The sequence below is a fragment of the Scyliorhinus canicula genome, chromosome 8 (genome assembly GCF_902713615.1).
Source record: "Scyliorhinus canicula chromosome 8, sScyCan1.1, whole genome shotgun sequence".
Classification (NCBI taxonomy): Eukaryota; Metazoa; Chordata; class Chondrichthyes; order Carcharhiniformes; family Scyliorhinidae; genus Scyliorhinus; species Scyliorhinus canicula.
The window spans coordinates 161,217,358-161,237,606 of record NC_052153.1 but is presented as its reverse complement, the minus strand read 5'-3'; the positions used below and the strand labels follow the sequence as shown (position 1 = coordinate 161,237,606).

The following is a 20,249-nucleotide window of genomic DNA, read 5'->3' as shown; positions in this document are numbered from 1 at the left end:
AAACCAGCTGACTGTTTCAAACTGCTGTTTGGAAATTTAAGCATAATTTATCTGCCAGATTCTTATCTAAAGTAATATAATTTGTATGATTACCTAGTTTATTTCAGTAGTGTGCCTTGTAAATACAGTGGGTTCATTATTCTTAAATACAACATAGAACATACAATGCAGAAGGAGGCCATTCGGCCCATCGAGTCTGCACCGACCCACTTCCACCCTATCCCTGTAACCCAATAACCCCTCCTAACTTTTTTGGTCACTAAGGACAATTTATCATGGACAATCCACCTAACCTGCACGTCTTTGGACTGTGGGAGGAAACCAGAGCACCCAGAGGAAACTCACACAGACACGGGAGAGCGTGCAGACTCCGCACAGACAGTGACTCAGCGGGGAATCAAACCTGGGACCCTGGCGCTGTGAAGCCTAGGTGCTGTCCACTTGTGCCACCGTGCTGCCCTTAAATGTTTCTTGAAAATCAATACCAAAAAATAAGCTAGAAACTGGTAAGTTGTGTAATATTTTTTAAAACCAGACATTTAAAAAAAAATCAACTGAAAGTTGAACATTGCTAGAAATCAACAAGCTAATAAAAATCCTAAACCAGTTTCTTCATAAACTTCAATTGCAGACAGAGAAATACCATGAAAGGAAAGTCCATCTTTGGAATGAATAACGAGGTTGTTTCTTGGCCGGATTTCCACAGTTGCCCATTCTCATGTTTCTGCTGCAGAAGTAGTAAATTTAGCTGCAGCTTGTTCTGCTACTGACCTTGAGCTACAAAGGCTGCAGGGGCTTTATCTTGGGTTTGACTACTTCATTTCTCCAATCATATCTAAGTTCTGATTCTGTTCTGGTACATAATGGGGGGGAGGGATGTAGATCAAAGTTTGACGCAGCCAAACTGATTCCGGCTTAATCTGAATTCTACCAGTTAATGCATAAAATAGTGCAAACCTGGTGCTGGGACCATTTGCTTATTGGACGGGAAGGTGGATTTTCATGGAGTCACGTTATCTGTAACCTCTTGCCTGGATAATACGGTTTTGTGATTTGATCCATGTAATCACTGAAGGTTAATTACACCATTTTCTGTAAATAAATCAGCAGCCAGCAATGCATAACTTTTAAAATGGTGGGCGGGATTCCTTAGTCCCCAGCCACCTGTTTCTCTGCTGGCAGCCTTTGCTGGCAGAGGGATTCGTTACTCCCGCTGTTATTCAATGGAATTTCCCACTAAAGCCACCCCACACCATCGGGGGGGGGGGGGGTTTTGCAGGAAATGAGAATCCTAACGGCTAGAATATTTCCCCCTTTGTTCAAGGGATGTGGACATAACTGGCAAGGACAGCATTTATACTCTTTTTCGTGCATTGCTGACAGTGAATCAGCTTCTTGAATATCTGCAGCCTACATGGTGTAGGTACACCAACACTGCTGCTAGGAATGTTGACCCTGCGACAGTGAATGAATGGCGATATTGTTCCAAGTCAGGATGGTGGCAGGGGCTCTCCCCCCCCCCCCCCCCAAAACCCGTTTTCAGCGGGTGGGCGTGGGGGGTATCCCAAAACATCTTCTATGCCGGTGGGATTTCCCCGCTTCATTGTCACTGCCCTCCACCAGTAAAGTAATGGCATTCCGGGGTGGGGGATCCGTGTCCATGGGGATTCGCGGTTGCGTGGCATCATGGGACCTGCCTCCTTGATTTTTGTTTTGGTTATGTGAGAGAAAATATGGCGGGAAAAGGCCAGCAGTGCAGCTAGCGGCCTACACCATGCTTTTCTTACCTGAGTTGACATCTTCACAAAAATGAGAAAATTCCACCCACCGTGTGGCTTGGAGGAGAATGTGCAGGTTATGGTGTTTCCATGAATCTGCTACTCTTGTCTGTCTAGGTGGTAGAGGTTGCAGATTTGGAAGGTGCTTTCAATGGAACTAAGTTCCATTGGGCATCAGGGTAGCATGGTGGTTAGCATAAATGCTTCACAGCTCCAGGGTCCCAGGTTCGATTCCCGGCTGGGTCACTGTCTGCGTGGAGTCTGCACGTCCTCCCCCTGTGTGCGTGGGTTTCCTTCGGGTGCTCCGGTTTCCTCCCACAGTCCAAAGATGTGCGGGTTAGGTGGATTGGCCATGCTAAATTGCCTGTAGTGTCCTAAAAAAGTAAGGTTAATGGGGGGGGTTGTTGGGTTACGGGTATAGGGTGGATACGTGGGTTTGAGTAGGGTGATCATGGCTCGGCACAACATTGAGGGCCAAAGGGCCTGTTCTGTGCTGTACTGTTCTATGTTCTAAGTTGCAACACTCATTGTACCTGGTGCACACCACTACCACTGCACACCAGTGGTGAAGGCGGTGAATGTTTAAGGGGGTGTATAGGATGCTCAATAAGCTTTGTTCTGAATGGTGTTAAAGCTCAAGTTGTTGGAGTTGCACTCATCCAACAGTTTGTCTATGTCCTTTTGAAGGTTAGCACTATCATTTGATTTGATTTATTATTGAAAAGTATTGTTTCTTGCATGCTGTACAAACAATGCATACCGTACATAGGGAAGGAAGGAGCAACTGCAGAATATAATGTTACAGTTAGAGCAAGGTGTAGAGAAAAGATCAACTTAATACGACGTAGGTCCATTCAAAAGTCTGATGACAGTAAGGAAGAAGCTGTTCTTGAGTCGGTTGGTACGTGACCTCAAACTTTGGTATCTTTTTCCTGACGGAAGAAGGTGGAAGAGAGTATGTCCAGGGTGCGTGGGGTCCTTAATTATGCTGGCTGCCTTTTTTTTTCTTTTTTTTTTTATAAATTTAGATTACCCAATTATTTTTTCCAATTAAGGGGCAATTTAGCATGGCCAATCCACCTACTCTGCACATTTTTGGGTTGTGGGGGCGAAACCCACGCAGACACGGGGAGAATGTGCAAACTCCACACGGACAGTGACCCAGAGCCGGATCGAACCTGGGACCTCAGCGCCGTGAGGCAGTTGTGCTAACCACTAGGCCACCGTGCTGCCCATTGGCTGCCTTTCTGAGGCAGCAAGAATTATAGTGCGAGTCAATGGATGGGAGGCTGGCTTGCGTGATGGACTGGGCTACATTCATGACCTTTTGTAGTTTCCTGCGGCCTTGGGCAGAGCAGGCTCTATACCAAGCTGTGATACAACCAGAAAGAATGCTTTCTATGGTGCATCTGTAAAGGTTGGTGAGGGTCATAGCTGACATGCCAAATTTCCTTAGCCTTCTGAAAAAGTAGAGTCGTTTGTGGGCATTCTTAACTGTAGTGTCGGCATGGGGGGACCAGGACAGGCTGTTGGTGATCTGTACGCCTAAAAACATGAAGCTCTCGAACCTTTCCACGTCGTTCCCATTGATGTAGACAGGGGCATGTTCTCCACTACACTTCCGAAAGTCAGTGATAATCTCCTTCATTTTGTTGACATTGAGGGAGAGATTATTGTCGTCGCATCAGTTTACCAGATTCTCTATCCCATTCCTGTAGTCTGCCTCGTCATTGTTTGAAATCCGACCCACTACGGTGGTGTCATCAGCAAATTTGAAAATCGAGTTGGAGGGGAATTTGGCCACACAGGCATAGGTGTATAAGGAGTATAGTAGGGGGCTGAGGACACAGCCTTGTGGGGCATCGGTGCTGAGGATGATCATGGAGGAGGTGCTGTTGCCTATCCTTACTGATTATGGTCTGTGGATTAGGAAGTTCAGGATTCAGTCGCAGAGGGAGGAGCCGAGACCAAGGCCACAGAGTTTCGAGATGAGTTTCGTAGGAATGATGGTGTTGAAGGCTGAGCTGTAGTCGATTAAATAGGAGCCTGACATAGGTGTCTTTGTTATCTAGGTGTTCCAGGGTAGAGTGCAGGGCCATGGAGATGTTGTCTGCTGTTGACCTGTTGCAGGCAAGGCAATCCAGGAGGCTGGAGTTGATTTGTGTCATGCCTAACCTTTCGAAGCATTTCATGATTATGGATGTCAGCCACTGGACGATAGTAATTAAGGCACGCTGCTTGACGTTTTTTTGGTACAGGTATGATGGTCGTCTTCTTGAAGCAGATAGGGTCCTCAGATTGTTGTAAAGAGAGGTTGAAGATGTCTGCGAATACCCCCGCCAGCTGATCCGCACAAGACCTGAGTGCCTGTCCGGTACCCCATCCGGGCCAGTGGCTTTTTGTGGGTTGACTTTCGAGAAGGCTGCTCCGACATCCGCAATGGTGACCTCAGATATAAGTTCATCTGAGGCTTCTGGGGTGGAGGGCTCGCTCTCGCTGACCTCTTGCTCAAAGCGGGCATAGAATGTGTTGTGATCATCAGGGAGGGGTGTGCTGGAGCCGACGATTTTACATGCCTTCATCTTGTAGCCCATTGTGCCTTGCAGACCTTGCCATAGATGGCGGGGATCCTTCTCGCAGTTTGCAATATTGCAGGGTTTGTGGAAACAACAAGTTTTAAAATTGCGCTCTGTACACCAGTGGTTATGTTAATGTAAGTCAGGATGAGCAGGGCTCCCAACAGTGACCCCTGGGGAACTTCACTATAAACTTTCCTCCAGTCCAAAAAACAACTGTTCAACACTGCTCTGTCTCCTGTCATTTTGCCAGTTTTACATCTCTGTCACTATTGTCCCTTCTATTCCATGAGCTCTAGCTTCGCTCACAAGTCTGTTGTCATGTTTATCAAATGCCATTTGGTACCCATGTATATTCATCAACTGCATTACCTTAATCAATCCCCTCTGATACCTTATCAAAGACTCAAGCAAGTTAATTAAACATGATTTACCCTTAACAAATGTCTGCTGCCTCTCATTGACTAACTTGATCATTTGCCCAAGTGATGGTTAATTTTGTCCTGAATTATCATTTCTAGAAACGTTCCCACAACCAAGGTTAAACCAACTGGCCTTTACTTGTTGGGCTTAGCTGTACAGCCTTTTTTTGAACAGCGGTACAAATTAGGTGGATTGACCATGCTAAAAATTGCCCCTTAGTGTCCAAAGATGTGTAGGTTAGTGGAAATTGAGTTCCGGAGCCATGAGGTCATGTTGCAGTTGTACAAAACTCTAGTACGGCCGCATTTGGAGTATTGCGTACAGTTCTGGTCGCCTCATTATAGGAAGGACGTGGAAGCTTTGGAACGGGTGCAGAGGAGATTTACCAGGATGTTGCCTGGTATGGAGGGAAAATCTTATGAGGAAAGGCTGATGGACTTGAGGTTGTTTTCGTTAGAGAGAAGAAGGTTAAGAGGTGACTTAATAGAGGCATACAAAATGATCAGAGGGTTAGATAGGGTGGACAGCGAGAGCCTTCTCCTGCGGATGGAAGTGGCTAGCACGAGGGGACATAGCCTTAAATTGAGGGGTAATAGATATAGGACAGAGGTCAGAGGTGGGTTTTTTACGCAAAGAGTGGTGAGGCCGTGGAATGCCCTACCTGCAACAGTAGTGAACTCGCCAATATTGAGGGCATTTAAAAGTTTATTGGATAAGCATATGGATGATAAGGGCATAGTGTAGGTTAGATGGGCTTTAGTTTTTTTTTCCATGTCGGTGCAACATCGAGGGCCGAAGGGCCTGTACTGCGCTGTATCGTTCTATGTTCTATGGGGTTACGGAGATTGGGTGAGGGAATGGGCCTAGGTAGGGTGCTCTTTCAAAGGGCCGGTGCAGATTTGATGGACCAAATCGCCTCTTTCTGCACTGTAGGAATTCTATGGATTTGAAATTCCCTAATCCTCTGGTGCCATCCCTGTACCTACGGAAGACTGGGAAATTATGGTCAGTCTTTTTCCAATTTTCACCCTAACTTCCCTCAGTATCCTTGGATGTATCTCATCTGATCTTGTGACTACTTCTGTACTGCCAGACCGCCCAATACGACTCCCTTATCAATTTTAAACCTATCAAGCATCTCAACTACCTCCTTTCAAATTGACATGGCCTTCCTTGGTGAAGACAGATACAAATTATTCATTTACTACCTCAGGAATGCCTCCATCTCCATGTGTAAACCCCCTTTTATGTCCATAATTGACCCCACTCCTCCCCTTATCATCCTTTCACTCTGTCTAAAGAAGACTTTTGGATTCCTTTTTATGTTAACTGCCTGTCTCTTCTCATACACCCTCTTTGCTTCTCTTACTTGTTTTCTCAATTCCCTTCTGAACCTACCAGATTAACTCTAATTCTTAATTATATTATCCACCTGGCATCTATACTATGCACTCCTTTTCTGCTTCAGCTTGCTCTCTTATCTCTTTCATCAAACCTTTTCCCTTTGTGGGAATGCACCTCGACTATACCTTTTTTAAAATATATTTTATTCAAACAGGATATTCATTATAACCTAAACGACAACAGTACAATCCTCCGTCCCCTCCCTAACAGCTTACGGGAACCAGCTCCCTGAAAAAGGAGATGAAAGATTGCCAGGTCGAATAGAACCCTTCCACCGAATCCTTCACGGTATATTTGATCTTCTCAAGGTGAAAGAATTCTATCTGGTCCCCCAAACACATCGAGGCCCTAGGCGGCACATTGGGGACCTCCACTCAAGCAGAGCTCTTCTCCGAGCTATTAGCGAAGCGAAGGCTAGAACATCTGCCTTGTCCCCCATCTGCAGCACTAGCCAGTCCGAATCGCACAGATTTGGCCACCCCGCAACCTTGTTTGATCCTTGTTTTTCAAATGGGAAAACCACATCCACATTCAAACTTTCTCATGTGCATATGCACCCAAGACCTTTTTAATGGGCCATTCGGCCCCCTCGCAGTTCAGGTTATCAAGCAGACCGAGGGCCTCTCACACACAGGCATACACACACCATCCCTCCCCCCACCACCAGCTCCACCTCCCCCTGAAAACTAAACAAATAACTAACCGAGAAATGAAAGCCCCCATCTCCCTGTCCTCAAACCAATCAGAAACAAAAGGGCTCGGCTTCTTACCTACAAAAAGCACAAAGATCCACCCCCATGGTAACCAGTTGCAAACATCTCCCCCTCTCCGCTCCTGTTAACTAGCTATACTGCTAGCTGGGTGACCGCCGCAGAGAGTAAAAATCAAAGTCAACGAAACAATAAACTATATTACAGAACAATATGGGCGGCATGGTGGTGCAGTAGTTAGCACTGCTGCCTCATGGTGCCGAGGACCCCGGTTTGATCCCGGCTCCGGGTCACTGTCGGGGTGGAGTTTTCACATTCTCCCCGTGTCTGCTTGGGTCTCACCCGCACAACCCAAAGATGTGCAGGGTAGGTGGATTGGCCATGCTAAATCGCCCCTTAATTGGAAAAAAAAGAATCAGGTACTCTAAATTTGTTTTAAAAACACAGAACAATAGAGGAAAATCAATACCTGACTGCCATTCCCCCTCCACCTCCATCCCCCACCCCCAAAAAACCTCCATACTGTGTAATATACAAACCCCAATGTCGCCCAGAAAAAACACCAATCAGCAAGCACGGGCACAACATCCAAGCCCTCCCCAACATTACAAAGTTTCCACAAAAAATACAAATACGAATGATGTTAACAAAGAACAAACCACAAACTCCGTAGTTCTTAAACATTTCAGTTCACCCCCAATCCATGACAAACTTACTTGCATTGTCCGGCACATCAAAATAGTAATCTCTGTCTTTCAAAGTCACCCGCAGACGAGCTGGGTAAACCACACTGAATTGTTGCTCTTGTACAGCGCGTCCTCGGCCTCATTAAACACCACACGCCTTCTTGTCATCTCTGTCCCAACGTCCTGATATATTTTCATGGCATGGTCCTCCCATCTACAGTCTCAAAGGTCCTTGGCCCCACCCTCGGGACCCGCTCCTTATCCAGATATCAATTAAAGCTGACTAGGATTGCCCATGGTAGCTCCCCAGATCTGGACTCCTGCCTGAGTGACCGGTGGGCCTGGTCCAACTCCGATGGGCTTGGTCTAACTCAGTCCCCTCTCCCAGCAACTTTATCAACATCTTGGACACGTAGTCCACGGAGAATGAGCCCTCCGGCAGTCCAATAACTCTTTATGTTTTGCCATCTGGAGTGGATTTCCCAGACTCTTTGCCCCTCGGCCAGCAACGCCATCTCTGCCTCCATGGAGACGATCCGATCGCAATGGCCAGAGAGCGCCACCTCCTTGCTCAAGAAGCTAACGTAACGTCTCAGTCGACTACTGAGGGGCCAGTGACACAGCAGACGCCTCTGCCATTCCCCCGCCCCCCAACACCACTGTGGCTCGAGGAATCTCTGAGTCTGATGACGATCCTGTGCCCGACTTCTGCCTAGTATTATATTTACTCGACATTATTCACGCAAGGGGATCTTATTCCATCACACTACGCCAATTTCCTCCAAAGAATTGCCCATAAACCGGGCAAAAAGGGCCAAAAACCAAGCACCGGCGGGAGCCACCACGCGTACCTCCATCCGCCAATGCATCTTCAACACGTGATCAGCGCAGGCTTGGAGGGCTGAAGGGCCTGTTCCTGTGCTGTTTTGTTCTGTATGTGACTGCTCACCACATAGCTACTACAAGAAGTCTAACAATGTTCTTCTTAATTGCACCCATTGTTTAGTTATAGTTTTACCTGTCACCCTTTGATTCCACTCGATCTCGGCCAGATCAGTTCTCACTACATTGAAGTTTGCCCTTCATCCAATTAATTATTCTTATTTTGGATTGCTCTTTGTTCTTTTCCAGAACCAGCCTAAACTTTATGACACAATGATCACTGTCCCCTAAATGATCCCCAAGTAACACTTGATCCACTGGGTTCACTTCATTCCCAAGAACCAGCAGCGGAATTCTCCATCGGTGGGATCCTCCCAGCCGCCGACAGCGCACCCAAGCCTGCGGGTTTCCCGATGGCGTGGGGTGGCCACAAAGGGGAACCCCATTGGCCGGCTGCGGGAACGGAGAATTCCGCTGCCAGCGGGGGGCACAGTACGCAGGAAAATGCAGCTGGTCGGACGGCAAATCCCGCCCAGGTCTATTCTCATTGGACTAGAAACGTGCTGATGTGAAAGATTCTCCTAAACACACACTGGGAATTCTTGCCCCTCTCTCCCATTTATACTGCGACTATCCCAGTGTACATTAGGAGAATTAAAATTTGCCATGATAACTATTATATAGTTCTTTCCCTTCTCTGCAATTTCCTTGCAATGTTTTAACTCTTTCGTAGGATATGGGTGTCGCTGTCTAGGCCAGCATTTGTTCTGCATCCCTAATAGCCCTTGAGAAGATGGTGGTGAGTCATCTTCTTGATACACTGTAGTCTCCGTGGTGTAGAAACACCCACAATGTTGTTAGTAAGGGCGTTCCAGAATTTGAATCCAGCGACAGGTTAGTGTGTGGCTTCGAGGAGAACTTGCAGCTGGTGGTGCTCCATGCGCCTGCCGCCCTTGTCTTTCGAGCTGGCATAGATCATGGGGTTGGAAGGTGCTGCCAAAGGAGCGTTTGGTTATTGCCGTGCATCATATAGACGGTACACATTGCTGGCACTTTGTGTCATGATGGAGGGAGTGAATGTTTAAGATGATGAGGGAGATGTTGATCAAACAGACTGCTTTGTTATGGGTGCTAATGATGTTTTTGAGTGTTGTTGGTGGTACACTATCCAGGCAAGCTGAGAACTTGCTTGAGTTGTGCCCTGTAAATGGTGGACAGGCATTAGGGTGGTAGAAAGTGAGTTATTTGCTGCAGAGGTCTCGGCCTTTGACCAGCTCTTGAAGCCACAGTGTTTATATGGCGAGTCCAGTTTGGATTTTGGTCAATGGTAACCACTGGGGGATTCTGTGATGGTAATGCCATTGAATGTCAAGGGAGGCTGGTTAGATTGTTTCTTGTTGGAGATGTTTATTGTTTGCCACTTGGGTGGCACGAATGTTATTTCCCACTTATCAGCCCAAGTCAGAATATTGTTCAGTCCTTATTACATGAAATGAAATGAAAAATGAAAATTGCTTACTGTCACGAGTAGGCTTCAATGAAGTTACTGTGAAAAGCCCCATTCCGGCGCCTGTCCGGGGAGGCTGGTACGGGAATCGAACCCGCGCTGCTGGCCTGCTTGGTCTGCTTTAAAAGCCAGCGATTTAGCCGAGTGAGCTAAACCAGCATATGGACTGCTTCAGTATTTGAGGAGATGCGAATGGTGGCAAACATTGTGCAATCATCAGCAAACATCCCCACTTCTGCCCTTATGATGGCGGGAAGGTCATTGATGAACCAGCTGAAGATAGTTGGACCTTGGACACACCCTTAAGGAACTCCAGCACTGGCGTCTTAGGACTGAGATGATGGAGGCCACCGAGCTTAACCGATTTTCTTTGCGTTCGGCATGACTCCCACCAGTGGAGAGTCTTCCTACTGATTCCCATTGACTTTAGTTTTGCCCGTGCTTCTTGATGCCACACTCGATCCAACACTGCCCGATGCACTTCCTCCTCGCCTCAAATTATTTCTCGCCATCTTTCCCACGAGTTGATGGCCTAACACAAAACAATTATCCTGTTCCAAATTGGAATTCTGTTGGCAATTCATAACTTTTGGGTGATGAAGGGTTACAAATCTAGTCAGGCCAATATTCCAGTACTTGGCTCAGTTTGACCCATCCTTCTGTTGTTTTGGATGCTGAGATGGAAAAAGCTTTTGAAAATAAGGCTTCACTGTAAGTGAAGTATAATAAACACTTGTAAGTAGGCAGAATAAAGTTATTAAAGTTAAAAGACTGACTCCAATGCAGCCTCACCACAAAGGTTTTCTCTTGCCAACAACAGGGTTATTGAGCAAGTTTGCATTTATTGAGCTTTTGTTTCGCTGGTTCAAATCCAATTGCAGTAGATAGACAACCCATGAGCCTTGATGGGAACCTTCTGGAATAATAATCAGGTTAAGGTTTCTGAATGAATAGATAAGCACTTGAAGCAACAAAGGAGCAAGAGCCAATTACTTGGGCAGCGTCCACCATTTCTTGGTGCTATGCTCTGTATTTCAGCCGTGCTGGTGACTTCAGTTCATTGATTTTGAAGGACAGTAAGAGCTTTGTATTTGCATTTCCATGTGACCGCCTACTAAGCAAAAAAAATCTATGGGAACAGTGAGATCTTGTCCTTATCTGTGGATGTTGTTTTTTTAAAATAAAAGTTTGTTACTTTTTTCCAAAAATGTCCACATGTGAATTTTATCATCTTCTGTTAACTTTGCAGTTTCAGAATTGCTTTTAACTCATTTGAAACTTGCCAGCAAACTTTAAAAAAAAAAGCCGATACTGTACACGATGTGCTAAAACTCTCCAAATGGCTGCCTGGAAATGAAATGAAAAATGAAATGAAAATCGCTTATTGTCACGAGTAGGCTTCAATTAAGTTATTGTGAAAAGCCCCTAGTCGCCACATTCCGGCGCCTGTCCGGGGAGGCTGGTACGGGAAGTACAGTAGTAACAAGAGAACTATATACGTTCCTCAACAGAAATAAGTGAAAAGTGGTTAGATCGGAGGTGAATGGCGAACTTTTCCTTACTGCCATTATCTCTGGGGAGGAATTATTTTCATGCGTATGGACTGTTGCTTCACATTATCGAAAGGGGAATTGTTCCACTATTGTTCCACGTTAGTGATGGAAAGGGATAAGTATACCCCGCAGGGCAAGAGTTATAGCTGGGGGAAGGGCAATTATGATGCCATTAGACATGACTTAGGATGTGTTGGTTGGAGAAGTAGGCTGCAAGGGTTGGGCACACTGGATATGTGGAGTTTGTTCAAGGAACAGCTATTGCATGTTCTTGATAAGTACGTACCAGTCAGGCAGGGAGGAAGGGGTCGAGCGAGGGAACCGTGGTTTACCAAAGAAGTGGAATCTCTTGTTAAGAGGAAGAAGGAGGCCTATGTAAAGATGAGGCGTGAAGTTTCAGTTGGGGCGCTTGATATTTACAAGGAAGCGAGGAAGGATCTAAAGAGAGAGCTGAGACGAGCAAGGAGGGGACATGAGAAGTCTTTGGCAGGTAGGATCAAGGAAAACCCAAAAGCTTTCTATAGGTATGTCAGGAATAAAAGAATGACTAGGGTAAGAGTAGGGCCAGTCAAGGACAGTGGTGGGAAGTTGTGTGTGGAGGCTGAGGAGATAAGCGAGATACTAAATGAATACTTTTCGTCAGTATTCACTCAAGAAAAAGATAATATTGTGGAGGAGAATGCTGAGACCCAGGCTATTAGAATAGATGGCATTGAGGTGCGTAGGGAAGAAGTGTTGGCAATTCTGGACAAGGTGAAAATAGATAAGTCCCCGGGGCCGGATGGGATTTATCCCAGGATTCTCTGGGAAGCCAGGGAAGAGATTGCTGAGCCTTTGGCTTTGATTTTTAGGTCATCATTGGCTACAGGAATAGTGCCAGAGGACTGGAGGATAGCAAATGTGGTCCCTTTGTTCAAGAAGGGGAGTAGAGATAACCCCGGTAACTATAGGCCGGTGAGCCTAACGTCTGTGGTGGGTAAAGTCTTGGAGAGGATTATAAAAGATACGATTTATAATCATCTAGATAGGAATAATATGATTAGGGACAGTCAGCATGGTTTTGTGAAGGGTAGGTCATGCCTCACAAACCTTATCGAGTTCTTTGAGAAGGTGACTGAACAGGTAGACGAGGGTAGAGCAGTTGATGTGGTGTATATGGATTTTAGTAAAGCGTTTGATAAGGTTCCACACGGTCGTCTATTGCAGAAAATACAGAGGCTGGGGATTGAGGGTGATTTAGAGATGTGGATCAGAAATTGGCTAGTTGAAAGAAGACAGAGAGTGGTAGTTGATGGGAAATGTTCAGAATGGAGTTCAGTTACGAGTGGCGTACCACAAGGATCTGTTCTGGGGCCGTTGCTGTTTGTCATTTTTATAAATGACCTAGAGGAGGGCGCAGAAGGATGGGTGAGTAAATTTGCAGACGACACTAAAGTCGGTGGAGTTGTAGACAGTGCGGAAGGATGTTGCAGGTTACAGAGGGACATAGATAGGCTGCAGAGCTGGGCTGAGAGGTGGCAAATGGAGTTTAATGTGGAGAAGTGTGAGGTGATTCACTTTGGAAAGAATAACAGAAATGCGGAATATTTGGCTAATGGTAAAATTCTTGGTAGTGTGGATGAGCAGAGGGATCTCGGTGTCCATGTACATAGATCCCTGAAAGTTGCCACCCAGGTTGATAGGGTTGTGAAGAAGGCCTATGGTGTGTTGGCCTTTATTGGTAGAGGGATTGAGTTCCGGAGCCATGAGGTCATGTTGCAGTTGTACAAAACTCTAGTACGGCCGCATTTGGAGTATTGCGTACAGTTCTGGTCGCCTCATTATAGGAAGGACGTGGAAGCTTTGGAACGGGTGCAGAGGAGATTTACCAGGATGTTGCCTGGTATGGAGGGAAAATCTTATGAGGAAAGGCTGATGGACTTGAGGTTGTTTTCGTTAGAGAGAAGAAGGTTAAGAGGTGACTTAATAGAGGCATACAAAATGATCAGAGGGTTAGATAGGGTGGACAGCGAGAGCCTTCTCCCGCGGATGGAGGTGGCTAGCACGAGGGGACACAGCCTTAAATTGAGGGGTAATAGATATAGGACAGAGGTCAGAGGTGGGTTTTTTACGCAAAGAGTGGTGAGGCCGTGGAATGCCCTACCTGCAACAGTAGTGAACATGCCAACATTGAGGGCATTTAAAAATTTATTGGATAAGCATATGGATGATAAGGGCATAGTGTAGGTTAGATGGCCTTTAGATTTTTTCCATGTCGGTGCAACATCGAGGGCCGAAGGGCCTGTACTGCGCTGTATCGTTCTATGTTCTATGTAACATCCGGTAGTGTACTTTTGTTTAGCTCGGTTGGCTGTGGAACAACAAAGTTTCAGGATTAGGCCATTCAGCCCTTTGAACCTGTTTCACCACAGGTGGAATATGAGCCTATAGCAACCATTGTGTTAATAATTTTCTCTCAAGGGGGAGTGTTTTATGCTGATGTTTTTGAGATAAGTTTATGGATATATATTCCCTTTTCTCAAGTTGAACACTTTTATGCAGTTGCTATTTTGGATAGTTGTATTCCAGAAACCTGTTCAATCACTTTACTGTTAGATCACAATCCTGAACTACATTGACTCCTGGGGTGGGATTTTCCAGCCCTTCCCACCGGCAGGATCTTCCAGTCCCATAGATGTCAATGGCAATTTGCATTGCTCGCCAGCCCCACTGCCAGGAAACACGCAGAGGACCGGAAGGTCCCACCAGCGACTAATGGCGATCCTCCTCCTCCTCCACCATGAGGAAACCCTCCACAGGGTGTGCCCGGAACCCCCCCCCCCCCCCCCCCCCCCCCCCATCTGCCATTGTCTTGATTTTAAAATGTTATCCTTATTTTCAAATCTCTCCTTGGCCTTGCCCCCAACTTGAGCTGTCAGCTAGGCCTGAGTTTTAGCACACCTGTCTCTGAGCAGGGAGGTTATAGGTTCAAGTCCCAGCCCAGAGACCTGAAGATGAAACTCTGGACTGTCGCTCCAACTAAGAGAGTGCCGCCCTCTCAGAAGTGCAGTCTTTTGGATGGGGCGCTAAACCATTTCTCCTCTCTGTTGGAAGCAAAGATTCCGTGGCACTATTTCCATAATGAACAGGGGAGTTATCCAGGGTAGCCTGGCCAGTGAAAATATTTATTCCTCAAAGAGCAACAAAACCAGATTATATGGTCGTTCTATTGCTGTGTGTGGGAGCTTGAGTTCAACTTGGCTGTACCATTTCCTACATTACATCAGGTGATTGTGCTTCAAAAGTATGTTCTTGACTTAGGGCAGCATGGTAGCACAGTGGTTAGCACCAGGGACCCGGTTTCAATTCCGACCTCGGGTGACTGGGTGGAGTTTGCACTTTCTCCCCGTGGCTGTGTGCTTTCCTCCGGGTGCTCCGGTTTCATCCCACTGTCCAAAGATGTGCAGGTTTAGGCGGATTGCCCAACTTTTTCTTGTCCTTCGTGGATCAAGGTCAAATTTTGACTGATAATGTTCTGATGAACTTCTGGGGGCGTTTTATTACATTAACGGACACATAAAAATGTAAGTTGATATTGTCTATTCAAAGAAATGCAATGGAAACGGATATCCAAAGATTCAGGCATTGAAATAACCTTTAGTTTTATGAAGTGTTGTCCTTCACTTGATCAGATGAAGTCTGGTGATTTATAATCACTATGGATATGTTAGTTGAAGTAATACAATTTAAAAACTCGATAGTACAAAGCACGTTTCTTTCACAAATGGAGCACTGTTCAAATGTATTCAAAATAATCGAAAGAACTTGCATTATCTGCAGCTTCTCACCATCTCCAGATACTCCCAAGGTGCTTCGCAAGTGATTTATTGGGCGGTATCCCCCCCCCCCCCCCCCCCCCCCCGACGCCGGGTGGGAGAATTGCCGGGGTGCCGCATGATTCGCGCCACACCGTCACAACACCTGCACGCGATTCCACCACCCTATCCCGAAACCAGCGCCGCGAAAATCGCGCCGGGCCGCTCGGAGAATCACCGCAAACGGCAAGTGGTGATTCTCCAGCCCGGATGGGCCGAACGGCCGCTCCGACACGACAGGTTCCCGCCAGCGCCATCCACCCTTGGTCGCTGCCGGCGGGAACTGTGCGGGAACACTGGGGGCCGGCCTGTGGGGCGGGGGGGGGGGGGGGGGGGGGGGTCTCCGATGGGGTCTGGCCCGTGATCGGGGCTCACTGATCGGTGGGCCGGCCTCTTTTCTCCCCCCCCCCCCCCCCCCCCGGGCCTACCTCCTTCCGCGGCCGGCCCCAGAACACTGGCGCCATGTTGGTGAGGGACCGGCGTACGTAAGAAGTTCCCTGCGCATGCGCAGGATGGCGCGGTCCAACTGCGCATGCACAGGAATGAGCTGCCCCAACTGCACACGCGTGGGTTGGCGCGGCGCCCATTTGGCGCTGCGTAAGGAGGCTGGAGCGGCGTGAACCGTTCCAGCGCCGTGCTGGCAACCTGTGGGGGCCAGAATAGGTCGTGCAGGGGCCCTATTCGCGTCGTCGTGAAATGCAACGGCGTTCACGTCGGCGCGGACACTTAGTCCCGGGAGCGGAGAATCCCGCCCATTATGTTTGAAGTGTGTCCACTGTTGTAATTTAGGGAAATACTGCCTTAAAAATATTCAAAGAGTCTGCTTCCACTGCCTTTTCTGGGTGAGGGTTCCATAGACTGACTACCCTTTCGGGAGAAAATTTTTTGCCTCATCTCCATCTTAAATGGGCGACCCTTTATTTTTAAACAGTGACCTCTAGTTCTTGATTCTAGAACAAGAGGAAACATCCTCTTCATATTCACCCTGCCAAAGCCCTCAGAATCTTGTATGTTTCAATCCGGTTGCTTCTTCCTCTCCTAAACTCCGGTGGATACAAGCCTAGCCTGTCCAACCTTTCCTCACCTCATAAGACAACCCACCCATTCCAGACATTAGTCTAGTGTCATGTGAGGGTACCTTTAAGAAATGGGTGTTTACGACTGCAGTGATGTCAGAGTGGGTGGAGGTGGGCTGTCTGTCAGCTTTTTCCTTTTGTTTTAGGCAGTTTGCTACAGGGTGTGTTTTAGTTTTGTTTTCAGTGTTGGAAAGGTTAGTCAGGCTAGTGGCACCTTCCATTACCAATGCATAAATGGTACAGTAAATTTTGGCACAGTTAAATGCCAATATCCAACAGCTTCTACCAAGGTGCACAGCTCCACTGTTAACTTTGTGCAAAATTAATCTTGTCTGCTTCACAATAATACATTTAATGGTGTGAAGTTCTGCATTTAAAGAATAGATATGAACTAAACCCCCAATTGCCCTGCCATTGAAAGTGTCCCCTTTCAACAATGTAATGATACTTAATTACTGCCAATCAACCTCGGGTCCTGAAAATGTAAGTACGGAGTTTAGTTCATTCAGATACCAATTATCGGATCGGGAAAGGTAAAAAAATCAAATCTTAAATTTGAAGAACACGTTTTCTTTTTGTCTCTCATTTCCCTCAATTATTGCACTTTCCATACATACCTGATTTTAAAAAAAAAATTTTTTTTAGGTTACCCAATTATTTTTTTCAATTAAGGGGCAATTTAGCCTAACCTGCACATCTTTGGGTTGTGAGGATGAAACCCACGCAGACACGAGAAGAATGTGCAAACTCCACACGGACAGTGACCCGGGACTGGGATTGAACTCAGCGCCGTGAGGCAGCAGTGCTAATCACTGCGTCACCATGCCGCCCATTTCCATACCTGATTTGACAATGAATTCACCCACTCGAATTTACAGTTCCATCCACATCCTTCCTCTTTATTTCTAAATGCTGCCATCTGATCAGTTAAGGGGGTGTATAAGTTGGTTGCCCTGCTTCCCTTGCCATGCTACAGTCAGCCCCCACTTACAGCAACTTCTGATACAAACCATTGTAAAGTCTGAACGCACAAGAGCAAGTCCAAGACATGGCAGGTGCCGTTAAATGCTCTGGAGTGTAAACCAAACATGTTTATGAAGAAATCAATACTGCACGTCTAACCCATAAACTGCATAATGTAACCTGGGCTGGCCAGACAGGTATGCTAATTATTTGTTTTACTTTATTGAGAACAGCCTGGTTGTATATTGGTGCTGCTGGAGCCTTTCTATTCATCCTGATTCAGCTCGTACTGCTGGTGGAGTTTGCACACAAATGGAACAAAACATGGTGAGTTACTTTCCTTGATTTCTTTTTTAATCAAAGTAATGAGCCCATTGAGGTTAGAACAGACAGTATGATGTTTTTGACAAAGAGTCATTGGACTCGAAACATTAGCTCCTTTCTCTCCTACAGATGCTGCCAGACATGCTGAGATTTTCCAGCATTTTCTCTTTCGTGACAATGTTTTTGGCCTGGTGCCCAGTTGGTTTGTTGTCTTACGGAGCGATCATTTATAAGTCTGTTCTTTTGGTCCCTCTGGATTGTTTGGAAAGAGAGAAAACCTTTTTCCTTTCCTGACGGTTTGTTCCTGGACTGGGATCCCATTGCTGGTTACAGAGCTTAGGGGGTTGTTGGCCACTGTCCTGAACCTCTTTTACATGGTATTTTCTGCTCAATTTGAATGTTGCTGTTGTTGTACCTTTAAAACCGCTGATACGTTCCACCAGCTTACTTATTCAGAGTTTTACTCGGGTGTCTTTATTTACGAGATGAACAAAGGACAAAACAGGTTCACAGTTTAATACAATTTTATTCACAATTCTATTACTCAAGAAACTATGACTCAGACTCACAGCTGAGCTTTGGGTTTTACCCACACTTCGTAAAGGAGGCTGGCAGGCTACTATTACTCGATGTTGATGTCTTCTCTGGGTTCGAAACCCAGGGCCCTTTCTCCTTGCGATGGTTGTGCCTGGGGAACTCCCAGCTTCTCTCTCCCAAGATCTGTTCGATGCTGCTTTCTTATACTCAGAAGTTTGTATTTAGTCATATGTATATGCCCACCACTGGCCATTGTCCTAGTCAGACTTTACTGGTTAATGGGAAAGACAGGATACTCCTGTTTATCGATGATGGTTCAATTGAGACCCATTGTCTTCTGAAACTCCCTTTGTCTGACCAGCCATCAGCTTATTAAGGAGTCTGATGGCTTCTTTTGTCTGTCCTTCGTCCTGCTGTAAAGTTGATCACCTGGGTCTGGAAGTTTGTTACATATTCATAGGCTTGGAGTGGGTAATCAAAGTCGATATCGCAATAGCAGGTTTATGCTTTGACTTGAGCGCTTTTGCAGCCAGTATAGATTCTAGCCAGGGTTTCATGAAGCAGTTTCTGTTCCTGGCCCCTGTGTATCTTCTCAGCCTGTTTTCAGTACTACACTGTTGATCTTCTTGTTGACGTAATGATCCCAAGTGTATGGCGTAATTGGCCTGGATTCTGCAATACAGTGGCTAGGTGTTGATGTCGGCATAAACACCGGAGTGTTTCACGCCTGCGTCAACGGGCCTCTGGCCCGGCAATTCCGTGACCCACGGGTCCGAACTCCCGCCAGGTGGAAGCATGTTAGAACCACGCCGGCGGGAACTCGAATGTCGATGCTCTGCGGGCCTCTTTCAGCGGTCCCTAATTGGCGCCTCATCGATCACGTGCGTGAACGCTGGCGGCGATTCTCCAGTCGTCAGACAATTGCGTCTCGGCGTCGACTCCGATTCTCCGAGCCGATGCGGGCTCGGAGAATCCCGGCCATATTGTGCACAATTGGTGGGATGGGGTGGGGTGGTAAATAATGAGGAGGAAAGCCTTTGATTACAGGAGGATATAGATGGGCTGATCAGTGGCAAATGGAATTCAATCCGGACACGTGTGAGGTGATGCATTGGGCATGTCAAACAAGGCAAGGGAATACAAGATAAATGGCAGGACCCTGGGAAGCACTGAGGATCAGAGGGATCTTGGTGTGCCTGTACACTGGTCCCGTAAGATATCAGGGCAGGTGGATACAGTATATCATAAGAAGACTTATGATATACTTGCTTTTATTAGCCAGGGCATAGAGTTCAAGAGGAGGGAGATTATGCTGGAGCTGTATAAAACATTGGTTAGGCCACAGCTAGAATATTGTGTGCATTTCTGGAATCCACATTACAGGAGGGGCGTGATAGCACTGGAAGAGGTGCAGAGGAGATTTACCAGGATGTTGCCTTGGCTGGAGAGTTTTAGTTATGAAGAGAGATTGGATTATTTTCCTTGGAGCAGAGGAGACTGAGGGGGGACATGAGGGGCATAGATACTTGGTGGAGGGATCAATGACTATGGGTGTAGATTTACGGTGAGGGGCAGGAGGTTTAGAGGGGATGAGAGGAAAAAACTTTTCACCGAGAGGGTATTGGGAGTTTGGCATTCGTTGCCTGAAAGGATGGTGGAGGCAGAGACCCTTGTAACATTTCAGAAGTATTTAGATGTGCACTTGCGATCCCAAGGCATACCAGGCTATGGGCCAAGTGCTGGAAAATGGGATTAGAATAGTTAGGTAGTAGTTTTTGACCGGTGCAGAATCGATGGGCCAAAGGGCCTTTTCTGTACTTTATGAACCTATGACTATGACGATCTTAAAGTTCTCAAAACTGTACAGGGAAAAAAGACCATTTCAATTATGCTCTCCAATAATTGGCTGCATTGAGGATAAAACTTGCAGCAAGCTGTGAATATTTTGGGAAGATGAAAAGGACATGTAGCATCTT

General features: G+C 46.6%; 1 protein-coding gene across 2 annotated transcripts in view; it reads left to right on the top strand.

Annotated features, from left to right (window-relative positions):
- serinc5 (serine incorporator 5) overlaps positions 1–20,249 on the top strand; it is a 193,143-nt gene that overhangs the window by 147,959 nt on the left and 24,935 nt on the right. For both annotated transcript variants that reach the window (XM_038805580.1, XM_038805579.1), the window contains exon 6: positions 17,646–17,739. In XM_038805580.1, coding sequence (XP_038661508.1) covers positions 17,646–17,739 — 94 coding nt within the window. The remainder of the gene's footprint in view (positions 1–17,645; positions 17,740–20,249) is intronic.